This window comes from Chinchilla lanigera, unplaced genomic scaffold (assembly GCF_000276665.1).
Source record: "Chinchilla lanigera isolate Chin_1 unplaced genomic scaffold, ChiLan1.0 scaffold00023, whole genome shotgun sequence".
Classification (NCBI taxonomy): Eukaryota; Metazoa; Chordata; class Mammalia; order Rodentia; family Chinchillidae; genus Chinchilla; species Chinchilla lanigera.
Window position 1 is genome coordinate 12,852,581 of NW_004955424.1, and position 16,474 is coordinate 12,869,054.

At 36.2% G+C, this 16,474-nt stretch overlaps 1 protein-coding gene across 6 annotated transcripts in view; it reads left to right on the forward strand.

The window, feature by feature from the left end:
• Positions 1-16,474, forward strand: part of Exoc6b (exocyst complex component 6B) — a 530,721-nt gene that overhangs the window by 74,943 nt on the left and 439,304 nt on the right. For all 6 annotated transcript variants that reach the window (XM_005385581.2, XM_005385582.2, XM_005385583.2 and 3 more), the window contains exon 6: positions 3,476-3,680. In XM_005385581.2, coding sequence (XP_005385638.1) covers positions 3,476-3,680 — 205 coding nt within the window. The remainder of the gene's footprint in view (positions 1-3,475; positions 3,681-16,474) is intronic.

Genomic DNA, 16,474 nt, shown 5'->3' on the forward strand with positions numbered 1-16,474 from the left:
ACTTACTCCAAACAAGAGCTATAAGTCTTTTTATTTATAGGGGGGGAGCTGGGTGTTTCTTGTACTAAATGGAAAATACGGAAATTAGGCCATTTAAACCCAAAGAAAGTAATTGCTTATAATATTGCCATCTAGAGAAGAAAAAGTCATGCCTAACACTTTTGCATATGTTTTCCTAGTCACTGCACTGTGCTTATGTATACTTAGTAATTATATATTTATAATTTATATATATTGATAATTTTAAAATGTTATAATTATACTTGAGAGATGTATTACTTTTAATTGTTGTGCCATCCCTTGGAGGTACTAGGTTGATGCTTGGAGTGGACGAGACAAGGTCCCATTTCATCTCCTTGCTGACAAAATCCATTTGATATATTTTTCTTAGATGATGTATCAAATATGAAACTAATAAGAACAAATATCTTAGCTGAAAGGCTGAGAAGCAGTATTTTTTGAAATGATTTTCATTCAACAATATCACAAACATTTTGCTATTTCATTATTTTAATACATGGAGATATCATGTTTAGAATAGTTGTTTTCACTAACATTTTCATTGAAAATTTGTTTACCCGCAGGCTGTGAATTTCTATTTATTGAAAATATTGATGGTAGTACACGTTTTAAGAAATCTTTGGCAGTTGATTGATAAAGTTCTTTTTTTTTTGCTTTGCAAACCCCTCCTACATATTGGTCCTTTTTTGTTTTTCTGTGGATTTTGTTTCTATTTCTTTTGCTTTTCCTTTTTGTATCTTGAAAGTTCTGAATACCTCTAAGCTGAATGACTTTCTTATAAGTATATTTTCTTCTTTATTTATTTATTTATTTATTTTTATTTATTTTTATTTTTTTATTTTCTTCTTTTTTTAAAGACATTTAGCAAGTGTAGGCATCACTTTTTCTTGTAAACTAGTATATGTTTGCATGGTGATTATCTTCATTGTGGGGAGTTCATATATTTACATAACGTGTATTTGCCTTAATTCTTTTTATTCCCTTTCCCTTTCCTTCCTGATTCTTCCCTCCATCTCTAGATTCCCTTCCTGTTTGCAAAACATCTATCTCCTTGTTTCTTATTGTCTTTTATTTTGGTTTTTAAGTTATTTACACTTAATGTTTCTCATATAAAGAAAACGATATAATATTTAAGTTTGTGTGTCTGATTTATTTCATGCAATATATTATGGTCTCAAGTTGCATCCATTTTTCTGTAAATGACTCTGTTTTTCTTTATGGCAGAGTAGTATTCCATTGTGTATGAATACTACATTTTTTTTACTCATTGTTCTGTCAGTGGACATATAGGCTGCTTCCAAGATTTACCTGTTATGAGTTGTGCTACTATAAACATTAGTATGCATGCATCACTATAATATGATATCTTGAATTCTTTCTGGAAGATACCTAGAAGAGGAATACCTGGGCCGAATGGAATTTCTAATTTTAGTTTTCTGAAAGATTTCTGTACTGATTTCCATAGTAGTTGTAACTAGTTTACATTCCCACCAACAATGTGGAAAAGTTCCCTTTCCTCTGCAGCCACACCTGCATTTGTTGTTACTGAATTTTTTGATGTATGTATATATTTTATAAACCCAGAATACAGTATTAGAATAATTGCTTTAGAAATTCTTATCTTTTAAGAAAAAAATTAACAGAAAAATATATTTATGTATTCTTTCATATTTAGCATATATTTATTATATACTATGCTCTTCAATGTGTGTGTGTGTGTGTGTGTGTGTGTGTGTGTGTGTGAATTCAAGTCAACATCTGCTGTCATTTCTTTCAGGCATCCTTTAGAATTTTTGTAAGATAGGTTGGCTAGCAAGAAATTCTGTCATTTTCTTTTTTCTTCCTTTTCTTCCTTCTCTTTTTTCTACTTCTTTTTTTCATAGGGTCTCACTAAGTAGTCCAGCAGGCTAGTCTTGAAGTTGCTAAGTAGCCCAGGCTGGGCTTAGAACTCATGATCCTCCTGCTTCAGCCTCCCAAGTGGTAGGATAACAGGTGTACACCACTAAGCCTGGCAGGTTACTTTCATTTTTTAAAGGATACCCATCAACTCACTATTGATTAGCCGTCATACTCAAACAAACCTGAATCAGTAAGGTTTTTAGTCTTTGCCAGTAGATTTGTATGTGGGTTAGGTAGTACACTAAAAATTCAAGCCATTTCCAAACTAAGAAATTAAGCAATTTCTTAGTTTCCTAAGAAGGCCTGAAGTTTTACTTTCTGCCAGACTTTCTTAGTTCTCCTGTGTGTTCCTGAACCCTCTGGTCTGCCAGAAATGAGTGGAGTGCTTAGGTCCTTCTAAGTATTCCCTGCTTGTGTGCAGCTTCTCAGTTGGCTAGACAGGCAGAAAACACATCAGGTTCTTCATAGGTCTTTATTCCTATAACCTTCCTGTTAAATTTTTGGATAGTCCTCCAATCTGCCATTTGTCACAGCCCAGCTACAACTTTAGGCCAGTAGAGCTGGTGGCTTTTCCTATTCACATTTTTTTTTTTTTGGTTTTTCTCCGGTACCGGGAACCGAACTCACGACCTTGCACTTGCCAGGCAGGCGCTTTTTGCCGCTGAGCTAAATCCCCAGCCCCTTCCTATTCACATTTTAATTTTTTTACCGTGTTTACCAGTTTTACTAATAATGCCACTCATTGTGGGTTTTTTACCCTCTGCTGCAAATTTTGTTTTCCTCTAATGTCAGTGAAGCTATTGGCTTTCATGGCTAGCTATGAATAGTGATCAGGGGTGAGGGATTTGTTGAGTGTGTGTGTGTGTGTGTGGGGTGTTACTGGAAGTAGCCCCAGTCAAGTATACTACAGCATCTCACCATTGAGCAGTTTTCGTGAATAAACATTTCTTGATTTGTTGTTCTTTTTTGGTCAGTTTCTAGAGCCCTAAAATGGCTGTCTTGGATAGTTTTGCCATGAATTTGAATGAATCACTGGGTAGAAGATGCGACAGTTGGAAGTCTGTACCAGGCTACTTCATCTTATAGGTTGAATTTTTTTTGGTGTTGAGATATTTTAAAAATTTCTTCTATTCCTTAGCTGGTATCTATTTTAAGTTTTATATGTTCTTTAGATAAAAATCTTTTTTGATTATACGTTACTAGTATTTTAAAGCATATATTAATTTGTAATAACTTGATCTTTTTGAAATGGGAAGGGGGAGAAATGGAAGGAGTGAGTAGGGAGAGAGGGAATGGGAATGAAAAAAGAATTGAGGTATTTTTTGTGTATTAACTCCTCGAAAGTAATGTAATCATTATTTCATGCAAACATGTACTAACAAAAACTGAAAAATAATTTGAGACTTAGCTCATTGATGGTTTCTTTAAAACTCAATACTGGATTTATCTTAATGCACAATGAAAACTAATTTAGGCTAGAAGTTTTTCCTGAGGAGTATATCTGTAACCCCAAGGAAGACTGAGTTCAGCTAAAGGTAATCAATTCCTTTTGTAGGCATTATCCTGCACTGAAAACTCTGGAACATCTAGAGCATACCTATCTGCCTCAAGTAAGCCACTATCGATTCTGCAAGGTGATGGTGGACAACATCCCCAAGCTTCGAGAAGAAATAAAAGATGTTTCCATGTCTGATCTCAAAGATTTCCTGGAGAGCATCCGCAAACATTCAGACAAAATTGGAGAGACAGCCATGAAGCAAGTAGGTCTTGGGTTTATGATGGATTGGACGTTGCCTTTGCAAATACTCAGTTCAACATGGATTTCTTTTGCCAAGTGTCTTGATTGTTTCTTATCATTTTAAGGAATTTGTTTACCTTATGGAAACATATGATTAAAAAGTGTTTTTTATTATCTTAATAGAGCAGTGAACTATTAACTAGTATTGTTTTGCTCTGTGGATGTCCAGTAAATTGGATGTTCAGTACATTAATCAGTTATGATGGTTTATATTGAGGATTTGAGAGAAATTAACTTTGTTGCTTTTTTTAAAAAATAAATACTTTGCTTTGATATGATTTGAAGCCCAAAGCAATTCAAAGTTCTCCTTCTAGTTAATGACTCAAATTATGTACCTTTGGCTGATTATTTGCTATACAAGCAAGATGTAATATTGTACATGAATTATTTCTGATAGTAACAGAAATCAATGAGAAAAAATCCTTTGGGGAGATGCTGTGATTTATAATCAAAGAAAGGTTTTTTTTGTCATTATGAGTAGAAGAACATTAATGATTTGCCTAGTCCTTGCTCTATTGAAATTTTAGTCCCTTTGATTATGTTAAACCTCTTAATATAACTGATGATATAGCTCACAGCAATAAATGGAAGACTTTGTGGAAAGTGTGTTTTGGTTTCATAAACACTAATCTTCTTGAATAGGTTATTTGGAGTTCTTCTCATTCTGTGGAGAATGAGGGAATAGATTTTATTTGGAACCATATTTTAGGTCTCAGATAGCGCTAATGATCTTAGTTTGGATGTTTGTCTGAAGAGGTTTGCCAGTTACCCTTCTCCTAAGGTAATAGAGATATTCCACACACCCCTTTAAATCTTGTTGTACTTTACAAAGTTAAAAACTATTTTGATGATAAATCTGGTAGAAATAATCATGTCATTTCTTTATAGTAGGAGTGAAACAATATTAATCATTGAAAATATACCTTTGCATTATTGGATTTAGGGATAAAGATACTGAGTAAGACAAGTCTTTATTATATTTCACTAATTTTTGGTAAATTTTAAAATAGGAAAGCCTAGTACAAAGTCTCTGTGGATGCTACCATTTTTAAGGTTGTTTTTAGGCTTTTGCCTGAGAAATGTATTTTACTTCCCTTTTGGTCAAAGAGGAATTCATTAAGAATGTTATTACCTCATTTAACTTAAGCTTAGCTGGTTTCATTGTTTAATTGTCTGAAGAAATGAATGGCCCAGAAAGGGAAGAGACTTGCTCAAGTTCAAGCAACTTGCAGAGGTTGGATCTTATAGTAGAATTCAGGTCAGGTGGAAGAAAATTTATCTCCTATGGTACTCAGTCTGTGTAAATTGTTAGCTGTTTGCTTTACTTTTGTAATGTAAAGGAATTTTAAGTGAATTCAGGAATTCAGAATTTTAATGGCTAAGTCTTCATTCCTCCTATTAAACTTTTCATATCAAGAATTGTTCTTACTAAATGTATCATCCTATGCATATATATGTGAACAACCCTTGAATAAGCATGTCTTACATATTTTTAAATTTTCTGTAGTACCTAGAAAGTAAGGATGATACGCAAAATTAGTATGTACTTTGTATTTAGTAGAAGTTGAATAAATATTTGAGTTCATGGATATTAGAAAAGAGGGGGAGGAAGCAGTTTATTTCTCACTATATAAAGCCTCAAGTCGCATTTCTTATTTGTGATTTTTTTTTTAAAACCCACGATGGCTATTCAGGGATTTAGAATCTCTCCATTAAGCTGCTCTGCTACCTTTCGTGTGGATTTGAAGATTGGAGCAGAAGGGGAAAGACCAATGAGTACTATATACGGAAGGGTTTTTAAGGGCAGCTGGGATGCAAAGCACTATTACGTCTCCCCACTTTTCATTCATTAAAACTCAGTTACATGGCCATACCCATCGACAAGGAAGGCTTATATAAAAGCTGCCCTTAAAGTGAGGATGACAGAAATTTGATGACTAGTAGCTAGTCTCTGGACCCTCTGGCCACTAGCTATTTGTTTGCTCTCCTCTTGGGCATAGACTACAGTCACCCGTTCCCTAAGGGAAAGAGCCCAGGGGCCCATCTACTCTGGTATCTCCGGGATGCTTAGCTTTCTCAATTAGAGTCAGATGTGGCTCTTCATAGGCTGGTACCAGATAGCCAAAATTTTTAGTTATATGCCCTAATACAGGGTAAGGAAGGTAGGATGGAGTAACTACCATTTAGAAAATGAAACAAAAAATTACATTTAGTAAAGGAGAAAGAATAGGAGACAAATAGTATTCTCTGGTCCATAGCAATTATTCAGTCTTCTTGGATAGCATTGGGAAGTCTCTCAGCCTGAGTAAAAGGGAAACTGCTTAGTTTTGATTGTGGAAAGAACTCCTGTGTCCATTGTTTCCCTGGGTTTCTAGGTATGCATTGTTTTTTCCTTATTTTTGTCTAGTACATTTCTGAAGAGGATGTTGAGCAATAGACATTCATTAGAAGACACATGTTTTTCTCTCTTTCTGTGTTTATGTATAGCTACATCTGCATTTATATTTACGTCCACATCTATTTATAGCTTGTACTGCTTGTTTTCTGCTCCTGCAAGTTTAGGGGTCTGAGGCTCTGAACAGTTGAAAGTTTATTTAGTCCAGATTTGTGTTTTTTTGGCATCGTAGTTCTCCCAAAATAGTCCCCGTGTATTTCTTTCTAGTGGGTCCTATGTGGACACTATACCCAATGTACTTTCCTAAGTGAGGTTTCAAGAATGGTCATGGAATTTTCTTGTGTACTGTTTAGGGATATAGTAAGAGTAGGGGAGCATAGCCCTTACCTCATACCTCTTTCTTAGTGTAGTGGTTTACTTTGAGGCTGTGTGAAACAATCAGTGAGAAGTTCATATTTGAATCTGATCTCCAATTCAGGATTGAGTCACTTTATTTAGCTATAAGTTTTCTTTGGAATTTATTATTCAACCCCTTATTATTCTTGTTTTTTTGTTTTGTTTTTTGTTTTTCTTCCAGTACCAGGAATCGAACTCACGACTTTGTGCTTGCCAGGCAGATGCTGTGCTGCTGAGCTAAATCCCCAGCCCCCTTTTATTATTCTTTTACTGTTTGGACTCTATATGTATTCAGCTTTCTGACCCTCTGAATCTAAAGTTTCTAGACTTGTATTTCCTGTAATTTCAGTCTGCAAATTCTTTTTGAGCTCATCTCTTCTATGTAATACTTTGCAAAAAGCAGACAGTAGATGCTAATGTACATGTAACTTCGACTCTTTAGTCACTCATAGTGCTATATGCTACAAGTCCAGCAGGCATTTAGTATGCCTTTCACTTACCACAGGTTGTAGTTTTACCAGTTGTTTCTCCATATGTAGTAGCATTCTCCAGCCTTTTACCATGTTAAATATATATCCTTGCTGCCTATTGCCTGACCACCAACCTAACAGTATTTATTTTAGTTTTAGTTGTTGTTATTGTTTTGGTAGTACCACACTTCCAACAACAGTTTCTGAATTTATTGAGTAAATACTGCCTGGTGGAATAAACTCCCAAACTTTATAATAGAAGTTTTATTTTTGGCTTATGTAAAGGCTGAAATGGATATCTCTCGGGGGTGGTATCTTTTCTTCAAAAGATGATCAAGCGATCAAGACTCTTTTCACTTGTGGACTACTGCTCAGCCAATGGCTTCCACTGGTAAAAGCAAAAGAAAAAAAAAGTGAATGAGTCATGAGTTTTTCTGAACCAAGCATGTATGGGACACATACTACTTCTGCCAACATTGCACTGGCCAGAGCTCAAGCATTGCAAGGGAGACTTGGAAGTACAGTCAAGCTGTGTGTGCAAGAGAAAGAGGAAATAGGTTTGCTGGACAGCTAGCTAGTTTCTTCCAGAACCCGTTATCATAGAATACAGAACAGTAAATATTTTCCATGTCTCTTGCCTTTTTCTTCATAATTATCACCCCCTGAAGAATTTACAAATTAAGCTTTTAGCATTACTGATGTTTACTTACTTTTAGTTCAGAAAGCATGATTTTGACTTTAAACAATTTTTTTCTTATATTCTTCTCATAGTTACAGTAACTTCCATTTAGAATATTTCTAAGTAGATGGATGTGAGGGTGATCTGGCTGCAACATCTGTCACCCTATTGATCACCAGGGTTGATATGGCCGATCTGGCTGACTAGGCAGGTGTTCCCTTCCTCCCTTAACGCTCCATGTGTGTATCTCCCGAAGCTGTGTGCTCAGTTGAAGAGGACAACCACCCTCAATAGAGGAAGAGTGTTCCTCCATCAAGGGTATACCAGTAGCTATGCTGCCCTGCTAGAACCTCCACACAAGCTCTATAATATTTCTAAGTAGAATCATTGAGAAACCAGATTCAAAGGTCTTACTCTTTATTGTTGCTTTGAATAATTCTAGAAATTAAGTAGATGACTGCTTTTTTTTGGTGCACATCCCTTCTTTCCTTTTTTTGTCTTTTGAGTTGATACAGTGATGCATGGGTAGACTTTGTCCTTAATACAGTGATCTGGTAGGGCTAGGCTGGTAAGTGGTTCTTTTGGGATATACCAGCCAAAGCAAATCACTAGAATGTTCTAGTGAACATGTTGGACTCTAGGCTTTTTTTTTTTTTTTTTAAATGGTACTAGAGATTGAACCTGGGGTTGTCACACTTAGCCATATTCCTGGGCTTTTCTTTTTTTCTTGACACAGGGAATTGATCTCAGGACCTTGGCTTGCCAGGCAGGTGCTGTACCATGGAGCTATATCCCTGGCCCCATTTCTTATTTTTTATTTTCAGAGGGTCTTATTATGTTGCCAAGTTTGGGCTTGAAGTTGTGATCCTGCTGTCTCAGGCTCTCAGAGTGCTAGAATTTCTGGCATGTGTCACTATGCCCAGTTGTTCCTAGTATTTAATCAAGATTATAATCTCAAGCTGTTTCTTGTATAATTTCATCATACTATTTGAGGATGATGTAAAATATATGTAAATTATCCATCCATCTGCATTTTAGGCTTTATATTGATTTTAGATGGAACTTGATCATTAGAAAGCTTTATGCTTTGATTGTATGTGGTTGGCAGAATTCTAATATGGCCCTAAGATTCCTGCCTCCTGGTGTATACATCCTGTAAAGTCTCTTCCCTCTGGGTGGGTAGGCTTGACATAGTCAGTGTGCTTCTTCTAAGGTGGGACAGGAGATTAGAGATAGAGAAAGAGATTCAAAGTTGCAGATGATGCTGTATTAATGGTCTTAAACAATGGTGGAGAGGGTCATGTGGCAGAAAACTCTAGGCAGCCTTGAGTTGCTGAGAGTGATCCCTGTTGACAGCAGCCAGAAAATGGGGACCTCAGTCTTATGAACCACAAATAACTGAATTCTGCAACAACCTGAATAAGCTTAGAAGAGAATCCTGAGCTGCAGTGGAGGTTAAAGCCCTGACTGCCACCATGATTCCAGCCTGGTGAGATTCTGAGCCAAAGGACAAGCTGAACTCCTGACCTGAGTAATCTCTGACATAACAATTGTGTGTGGTTTTAAGCTGCTAAGTTTGTTGTAGTTAGTTACATAGTAAAAGAAAAATGAATACACTCTATTATTTTGGCTTCAAATAGAATTACTTTTTACTAAATTACAAGTTTCTATTTTGGATCAAGGAAACAATGGCATGGACTGATTTAAAATGATGTCTAGCTAGATGGGTCTTCCCAGTACCTGAGAAACTGCAGACAATCAGAAAATATACAGGTGTGAAAACTGGGATAGAGATCCTTCTTTTAGCAGACTATGAGGACAAGTAAAAAATTGTTCATTTTACTACCTATCATTATATTGAATTTTAAGTTAAGCAGCATGTTTGTATTTTGCATTTTTTATTGTTTTTGTTTTTGTTGTGTTGAGAGCATGCAGTGGGCCCACATGTGAAAATACAGCCAACATTTTTTTTTTTTGGTATCAGAACTTGAAATCAGGACCTTACGCTTGCCATGCAAGCGCTGTGTCACTGAGCTATAATCCTGGCCCAATACAGCCAACTGTAAAGCAGGTAGAAACTCCTCCATTTTATCCTATTCCATTTTCTGTGTTGATCTTTTTTCAGTATGCCGCAAAAATACTTTGCATATCTTATTTTGGAATTATCACTTTAAATTGAAGAGATTTTAAAAAATGCCTAGAGTTCTTTATTAATTGTCACCTGAGTTTTAAAATTCACTTGTTATGGGATGACTCCTGTGGAAGGGAAGTTTTGTATTTCTTATTTTGATTAGTTTGCCTTTAGGCTTTGTGGGATTGAATATTTGTAATGTAAATATTTGTGGCTAGGTTGATTTCTGTGTGATGCTCTTTAACAAAAGGAAGGATTTATTTACTTTTTAAAATTCTAACTTGCCTTTGCTAAATTATATGGGTTGTATAACTAATGTTAAGGAAAGGAAATGATGATCTATAACAGAAATTGAAGGCTCTTAGGCATTTTTCCTTTAGTAACTTTTTAAATATTTTTGAGATTACATCTGGTTATGTAGCCCAAGCTGGCTCCTACTTGCAATCCTTTTGTCTCAGCCTTCTGAGTGCTGGGATTGCAGGCATATACCACAATGCTCAGCTTAGTGACTGATTTTAAAGAAAGTGACTCTTGGGCAATATTAGTTGTCACCATGGTTTTTTTCAGCTGTTGACTTTTGTTGTAGTCAGGGTTTGCAAGGGAATACATTTAATATAGGACACATAGTTTATAGGATTATTTTATAATATTCACCCAAAAAGTCAAATGCAGAAGAGTGCAAGAGATCTGTCCACACACTAGAGACCTAAAGAATGTAGCTGAGGGCCTGGATCCCATAGCAATGCCTGGCACTAGTCCAGCTGAAGACCTAAAGGCCATGACACTGTCCTCCAGGAGTCCAGCTAGAGGCCCAGCGCCCATGACAATGTCTCATGCAAGTCTGTATCAGGGATCTGCACTGGGAAGGCCCAAAGGCCAGTGGTGGAAGCTAGAAAGTCTGCACCAGCTGGATGAAGAATCTCTGTCACCAGGCTGAAGGATCTGCACTGGAGCCAGGAAGCAATGCTCAAGGTAAGGATCAGAGCTTACCTTGAAGAGAACCGTAGTCATCCTTAGCAATGGCAAGAACCTGAGCTCCTCCAACAATAACAGCTGAGTTCATAGCAGGGCAGCATTACAAGCTTTCCTAGGAGCACCAACAGCACACCATCTTCCTCTCCAGTTCTCCTTTTATGTTGTGGGCTTTCGATACCTAGAACCACACTGATTTATTTCAGCTGGGCGTTATAAATTGACCATTAGTTATTCTACCACAACTTGTTTTAGTTAAGTCTCGACTGGAGCAAAATGCTTTTGTCTTAAGTTATCTTGCCATCATAGTACTTGGTGCAGTTAGGTTCCTCTGAGAAAGGAGGTAAAATTGATCTTCAAATAGGATTTCTTGAAAGTTGATTTCAAAAGCAGTTAGTCTGATTCCTAACTTCCCTATCCCAACTGTAACGGAAGACTAGAGGACCAAAGTTGAGGATACAAGTACTAAACTGAAAATAGAGGGAAGATTTGTGTAATAAATGCTAAGGTCCATTGCCTTTTTCCCATACCCCTGTTTCCTGATTTAGCTCCCAGAACTCTAATGGCCAAGCTGTACCCTTTAAGTGTGACATTGGACGGCACTCTGAATAATATGATTATCAAAAGAGAAAATTCCTAAAATATTTGGACAGCTCCAAACAAAGTGGGCAAGTCAGATCACTTTGAAGTCCATGATTGATTACTTCAATCGACTTTTTAGTGTCCCAGTTTAAAATATGAGCAAACACCTATGAATTACCAGGCATTTGAGAAAAGCCTCTATCTAGCCTGTAAGTTAGAGGTCAGAACAAAACTATATAAAGAAACATTTTGGAGAAGATAGAGATTTTGTAAAAAGAAAGAAACCTAACAGCCAAACCAACCAATCTATCATAAATAACGGGGCTGGGGATTTAGCTCAGCGGCAAAGCGCCTGCCTGGCAAGCGCAAGGTCGTGAGTTCGGTTCCTGGTACCAGAGAAAAACGAAAAACCAAAAAAAAAAAAAAAGGAAATGTAAATATCATAAATAACATTAGAAAGATAAAAAGTCATTAACATGTGAAAAACAAGAGTAGAATGCTATGTTAAAAACCCCTACAGCAACAAAGAAGACTATAAAGGAATGAGACTATAAAAACATGAGCAGAAATCACTTGAAAGAGGATTTAGAAGAAAAAAGTTGAGGAAATCTGTAGAAAAGAGTAAAAAGACAAAAAGATGGAACATGTGAAATGTAAAAGCTGTAAGTGTATTAGAGCATCACTCCAGGAGATCTAACAGTTCATATTAGGTATTGTAGGAAAATAAAGCAGAGACAATAAAGGGGAAAAATTCATCATAGAAGTGATACAAGAAAATTTTAAAAATTATAAGACATGAATTTCCAAATTAAAAGACCAAGTGCCCAACAAAAAGGATGAAAATAGACTTGTATCAAGATATGTTATAAAAGTCAGAATCCAGAGGATAAAGAGAAAATCTAAACGGCTGCAGGGAAAGAAAACAGTTTATATAAAAAAAGAAATTGGGATCAAAAATACTTTGGGAGCCAGGCGTGGTGGCACACACCTGCAATCCCAGCACTCAGCAGGCTGAGGCAGGAAGATCGTTGTGAGTTTGAGATTGTTGCCAGCCTGGGCTACAAAGTAAGCTCAAGGCCAGCCTGAACTGCATAGCAAGATCCTGTCTCAAAAAGACAAAGGGAAAAGAAAAGTAGTTTGGGATTTCACAGTAGCACTACTGGATACTAGATTAAGATAGAGGGGTCTTTAAAGTTGTGAAGGAGGGCTTGAGCTATGACTGAATGGTGGAGTGCTTGCCTACCATGTACAGAGCCTTTGTATATTAGTCAAGTTTTCCATCACTGGTACAAAATACTTGATACAATTTAAAAGAGGTGAGGTTAATTTGCCTTACAGTTTCTGGGGGCTTCAGTTAATAGTTGGCTGGCTGTGGGTCAGAAATAGCATGGTAGACTGACATGGTTGAGGAAACCTGCTTAACCCTTGGCAGCCAGGCAGAAGAGAGAGAGGAAGGAGCTAGGGACAAGAATGTACTCTTCCAGGTCATGCCCACAGTGATCTACCTCTTCTGACCAAGTCCCATCTTCCAGCAGCAGATTCAGCTCTCTCATCAGATTTATTTAACCCATTGAAAAGTATGTGCCACCATGATCTCATCACCTTTCAGAAGCCCCACCTCAGGACACATGAGGCTTTTGAGGGATATTTGTTTGTTTGTTTGTTTATTTGTTTTGAAGTAGGATCTCTCTGTGGAACCCATGCTGCCCTTAAACTCACAGTGATCCTCCTCCCTCAGCTTTCCAAGTGCTGGGATTACTGGCCAGCACCACCATGCCCAGGTTCAGGGAGACATTTTTGATTCAAGCCATACACCTGTATTCAATCCACAGTATTCCCCCTCAAAATAGTTTCTGAGGGAAAATGATTACTCATCTATGTTTCTATATGTATCCATAAAACCAAGAAACTGTGAAGGTGAAATAAAGATGTTTTCAGTATTAAAAGGCCTTCATAATTGACTTCTTTTGCCTTTGCACACACAAGAAGGAAGATATGAGATTTGCTGTGTACAAGAGAGAGGAAAATGGAGTTCCTAAGCTAATGCTTAAAAGAAGCACTTGAGTGACAGGGAAGTAGTGGGCAGAAAGTGCAACCACTACAACCTGGAACAGTTAAGACAGCTTAAAAGAGATATTCTAAGAAGATGAAAGTGATACAATCTGCATGTCTGCATGAGTAATGAAAGGAAATTAAGATAGTTGGGGAAGAGTTTGGGAACAAAGCAATATTGACTACATAGAAAATGAAACAAACATAAAAACATGAAAATTATTAACTCCAGAGAACAAAAGTTGTGTAAGAAAGGAAAGTGATCATAGTATCTTATATGGTTTGAATGTAGATTGTATTTATATAGTTGCAATACTTAAATGTTAAAAATTAATTTATTTAATCTATTGAGTACCTCTGTTTTGTAAGGATACGACTGTCTGTAGATATGTGGTACTATGGTAAACATACGAAAGAGAACTAAGTACTTATCTTCCACAGTGGAAGGTCAGTAGATAATGTTTTACTCTTAAAAAAACCTCTTAGTGGTCCAGCGTAGTGGTGTACCTGTGTAATCCCAGCACTTGGGAGGCTGATGTGGGAGGATTGCTCTGATTTGAAGGCCAGCCTAAATTACATTGTGAGACCCTGTCTCAAAAAAAACCCCAAAACCAAACAAACAAACCGAAAACAAAAAAACCAAAAAACTCCCCTCAAAACCTAAAAAACCCCCAAACCAAAAACCCAAAAACCCCCAAAACAAAAACCCCCACAATAGCCAAAAGATAGAAGCAACTCAATTATCTATTGATGGATAAACAAAATGTACTGGGTATATAAAAATGGAATACTTTTCAATATTAAAAAAGAAAGAAATTTGACACATGACAACATGGATGAAACCTGGAGACATTATATTAAGTGAAATAAGCCCAACATAAAAGGACAAATATTATATGATTTAATTACTTGAGGTTTCAGGAATAATCAAATTCATAGAGATAGAAGATAGGCTGAGATTTTCTGGAAGCCCTGGGAGAAAAGATGGTGACTGAGTGTTTAATGGATACAGAATTTCAGTCGGGGAAGATGAGAAAGTTCTAAAGATGGGCGGTTGTAATGGTGCTCCAACACTATGAGTACACATTAAACTCAAGAGGCTGAGGCATGAGGATCATGAGTTCCAGGCCAGCCTTGAATTTTTAAGATACATATTTACCTGTCTTTGGAAGAGAGCATATATTCTTCAACACTTTTGGTTGCAGAATAAATGCCACTGCCCCACCCATGTTGTCTCTGCAGGCTCATACACTAATACTTGGACACATGTTTTGGTGGGTTGAGTAAGTAGTTTCTGTGCTGCTGCACAAGAAGATGGGGGAAAACAGGGAATTAGGACAGTGATGGAAAGTATTGCTGATATCATTGGCTTGGCATCAGGGTCATGGGGAGAGCCAGTGGCCTCATTATTATTTCATTAGGAAACTTAACTTTCCCTTAAATTTAAAATAAAGGAACATGACTCACACAGTTTTTTCTTGTGCAATTCATATAACAACTGAACTTTATTTCTTTATAATATTCCTGAGATTTCATCTTGCCACAAACTAGTGTGAAAATAAGGTTCACTTTACTGAAATTCATTTTAACTTTGACCTTGAGGCTAACACTTTATACCTAAATTAGGAAATGGAAAGGAATTAAACTTATCATAAAGTGGATGCTAGGTAGTTGTGTTTTCATTGTATAGTTTAACCCCTAGAATATGCAAGAATATTAAAAAGGTTACTTAAAATGATGCTTTAAACATAATATGTAAATGTACTGTCTGAGTGCTGTCACACAGTAACCCACTGGGGGCCAGGAACAACCACAAGTCGTTATCAAATGAAGTCTGGATCTGGTTAGGCATGGCCAGTCTGCCTTTCTAGAAGGTGGATGGAAGCAAGATATATTTTCATATCACAACTTGGAATAAATTATCAAAACTGTTCTTTACTTGGTAGTGGTCTCTCGTTACATGCCTGAAATAGCATTTTTGTGTTCCATATATTTATAGTTACTATCTTACTTTGCTTGGATATAGATGGTAGTTTTTCAAGTTAAATGGTACAACTGCATGATTGAAAAATGATATTTAAAAAAATAATTGCTTCTCTTATTACCTCTCATCTCTTTAATGTAGTTAGTTCTTTTTGTTTCCCCTTATCTTTTGTTTTTCTTCCTTTTTCCCTCCCCTTCCTTCCCTTTTTTATGTCTAGAAATTCTACTTAAAATGTGAGGACTCAGCTTCTTCCTGAGCAGGTTTCCATGTTAGCTGCCCAAATTGGGAATCTTTGAAAACAAATGCAGAGATAAGATCTAAGTTCATAATAAAATTTAAATCGAGTTTGAGAGCTATGATTGATATATATATATATATATAATCTTCATATATCCTTCATATATACACAAACACACATTTTACAAAAGTTAAATGGATGATGTTTCTTTGGTAGAAAAACAATTCCAAGATGATACTTTTGGAGGGCTTAAATTCAGAAGTTTAAAGAGTAATCAGTTCTTACTCCTCCTAGATCCCAGATTTCTTTAATATCATGATTTATCTTCACTGTTAATTCTAATCATAGCACCAGACAGGGATACCAAAAACATGTTTTAAAATGAGTATAAATTTTGTCCATTTTTACTTAAATGTAATCAATGTTGTACCCTGCCCGCTGTAGTAACTCCATCGACTTCTGTGAATTCCATCTTAAATTTGATGAGTGCTTTTTTTATAGTCAGTTATTGCCTAAGTTTTGATCTACTTAAGGTAATTCTGTAAACTAGATCTCATGAAGCATAATTGATAAGCTTGGTCTTTCCACTTGTCTTTTATTTTTTAGTTTTTTCATTTGACCAGCAGGAAACAGGATGTTTATGAAATTGTAGAACTTACTATAACATTTTACAAACAGTAATTCTAAGTAATAAAATAGTATAATGAAATAGGAGTTAGCATTCACCGAAGCTACTTTAAAAAATTAAGTCTGATTATATTGGTTATAAGTACTTTTGAGATAGTAATCTAAGAATACTTACCCTTTAATAGACAAAAGATTGGGGTCATTGTTGGTATCCTCAAGAACCGTAGCAT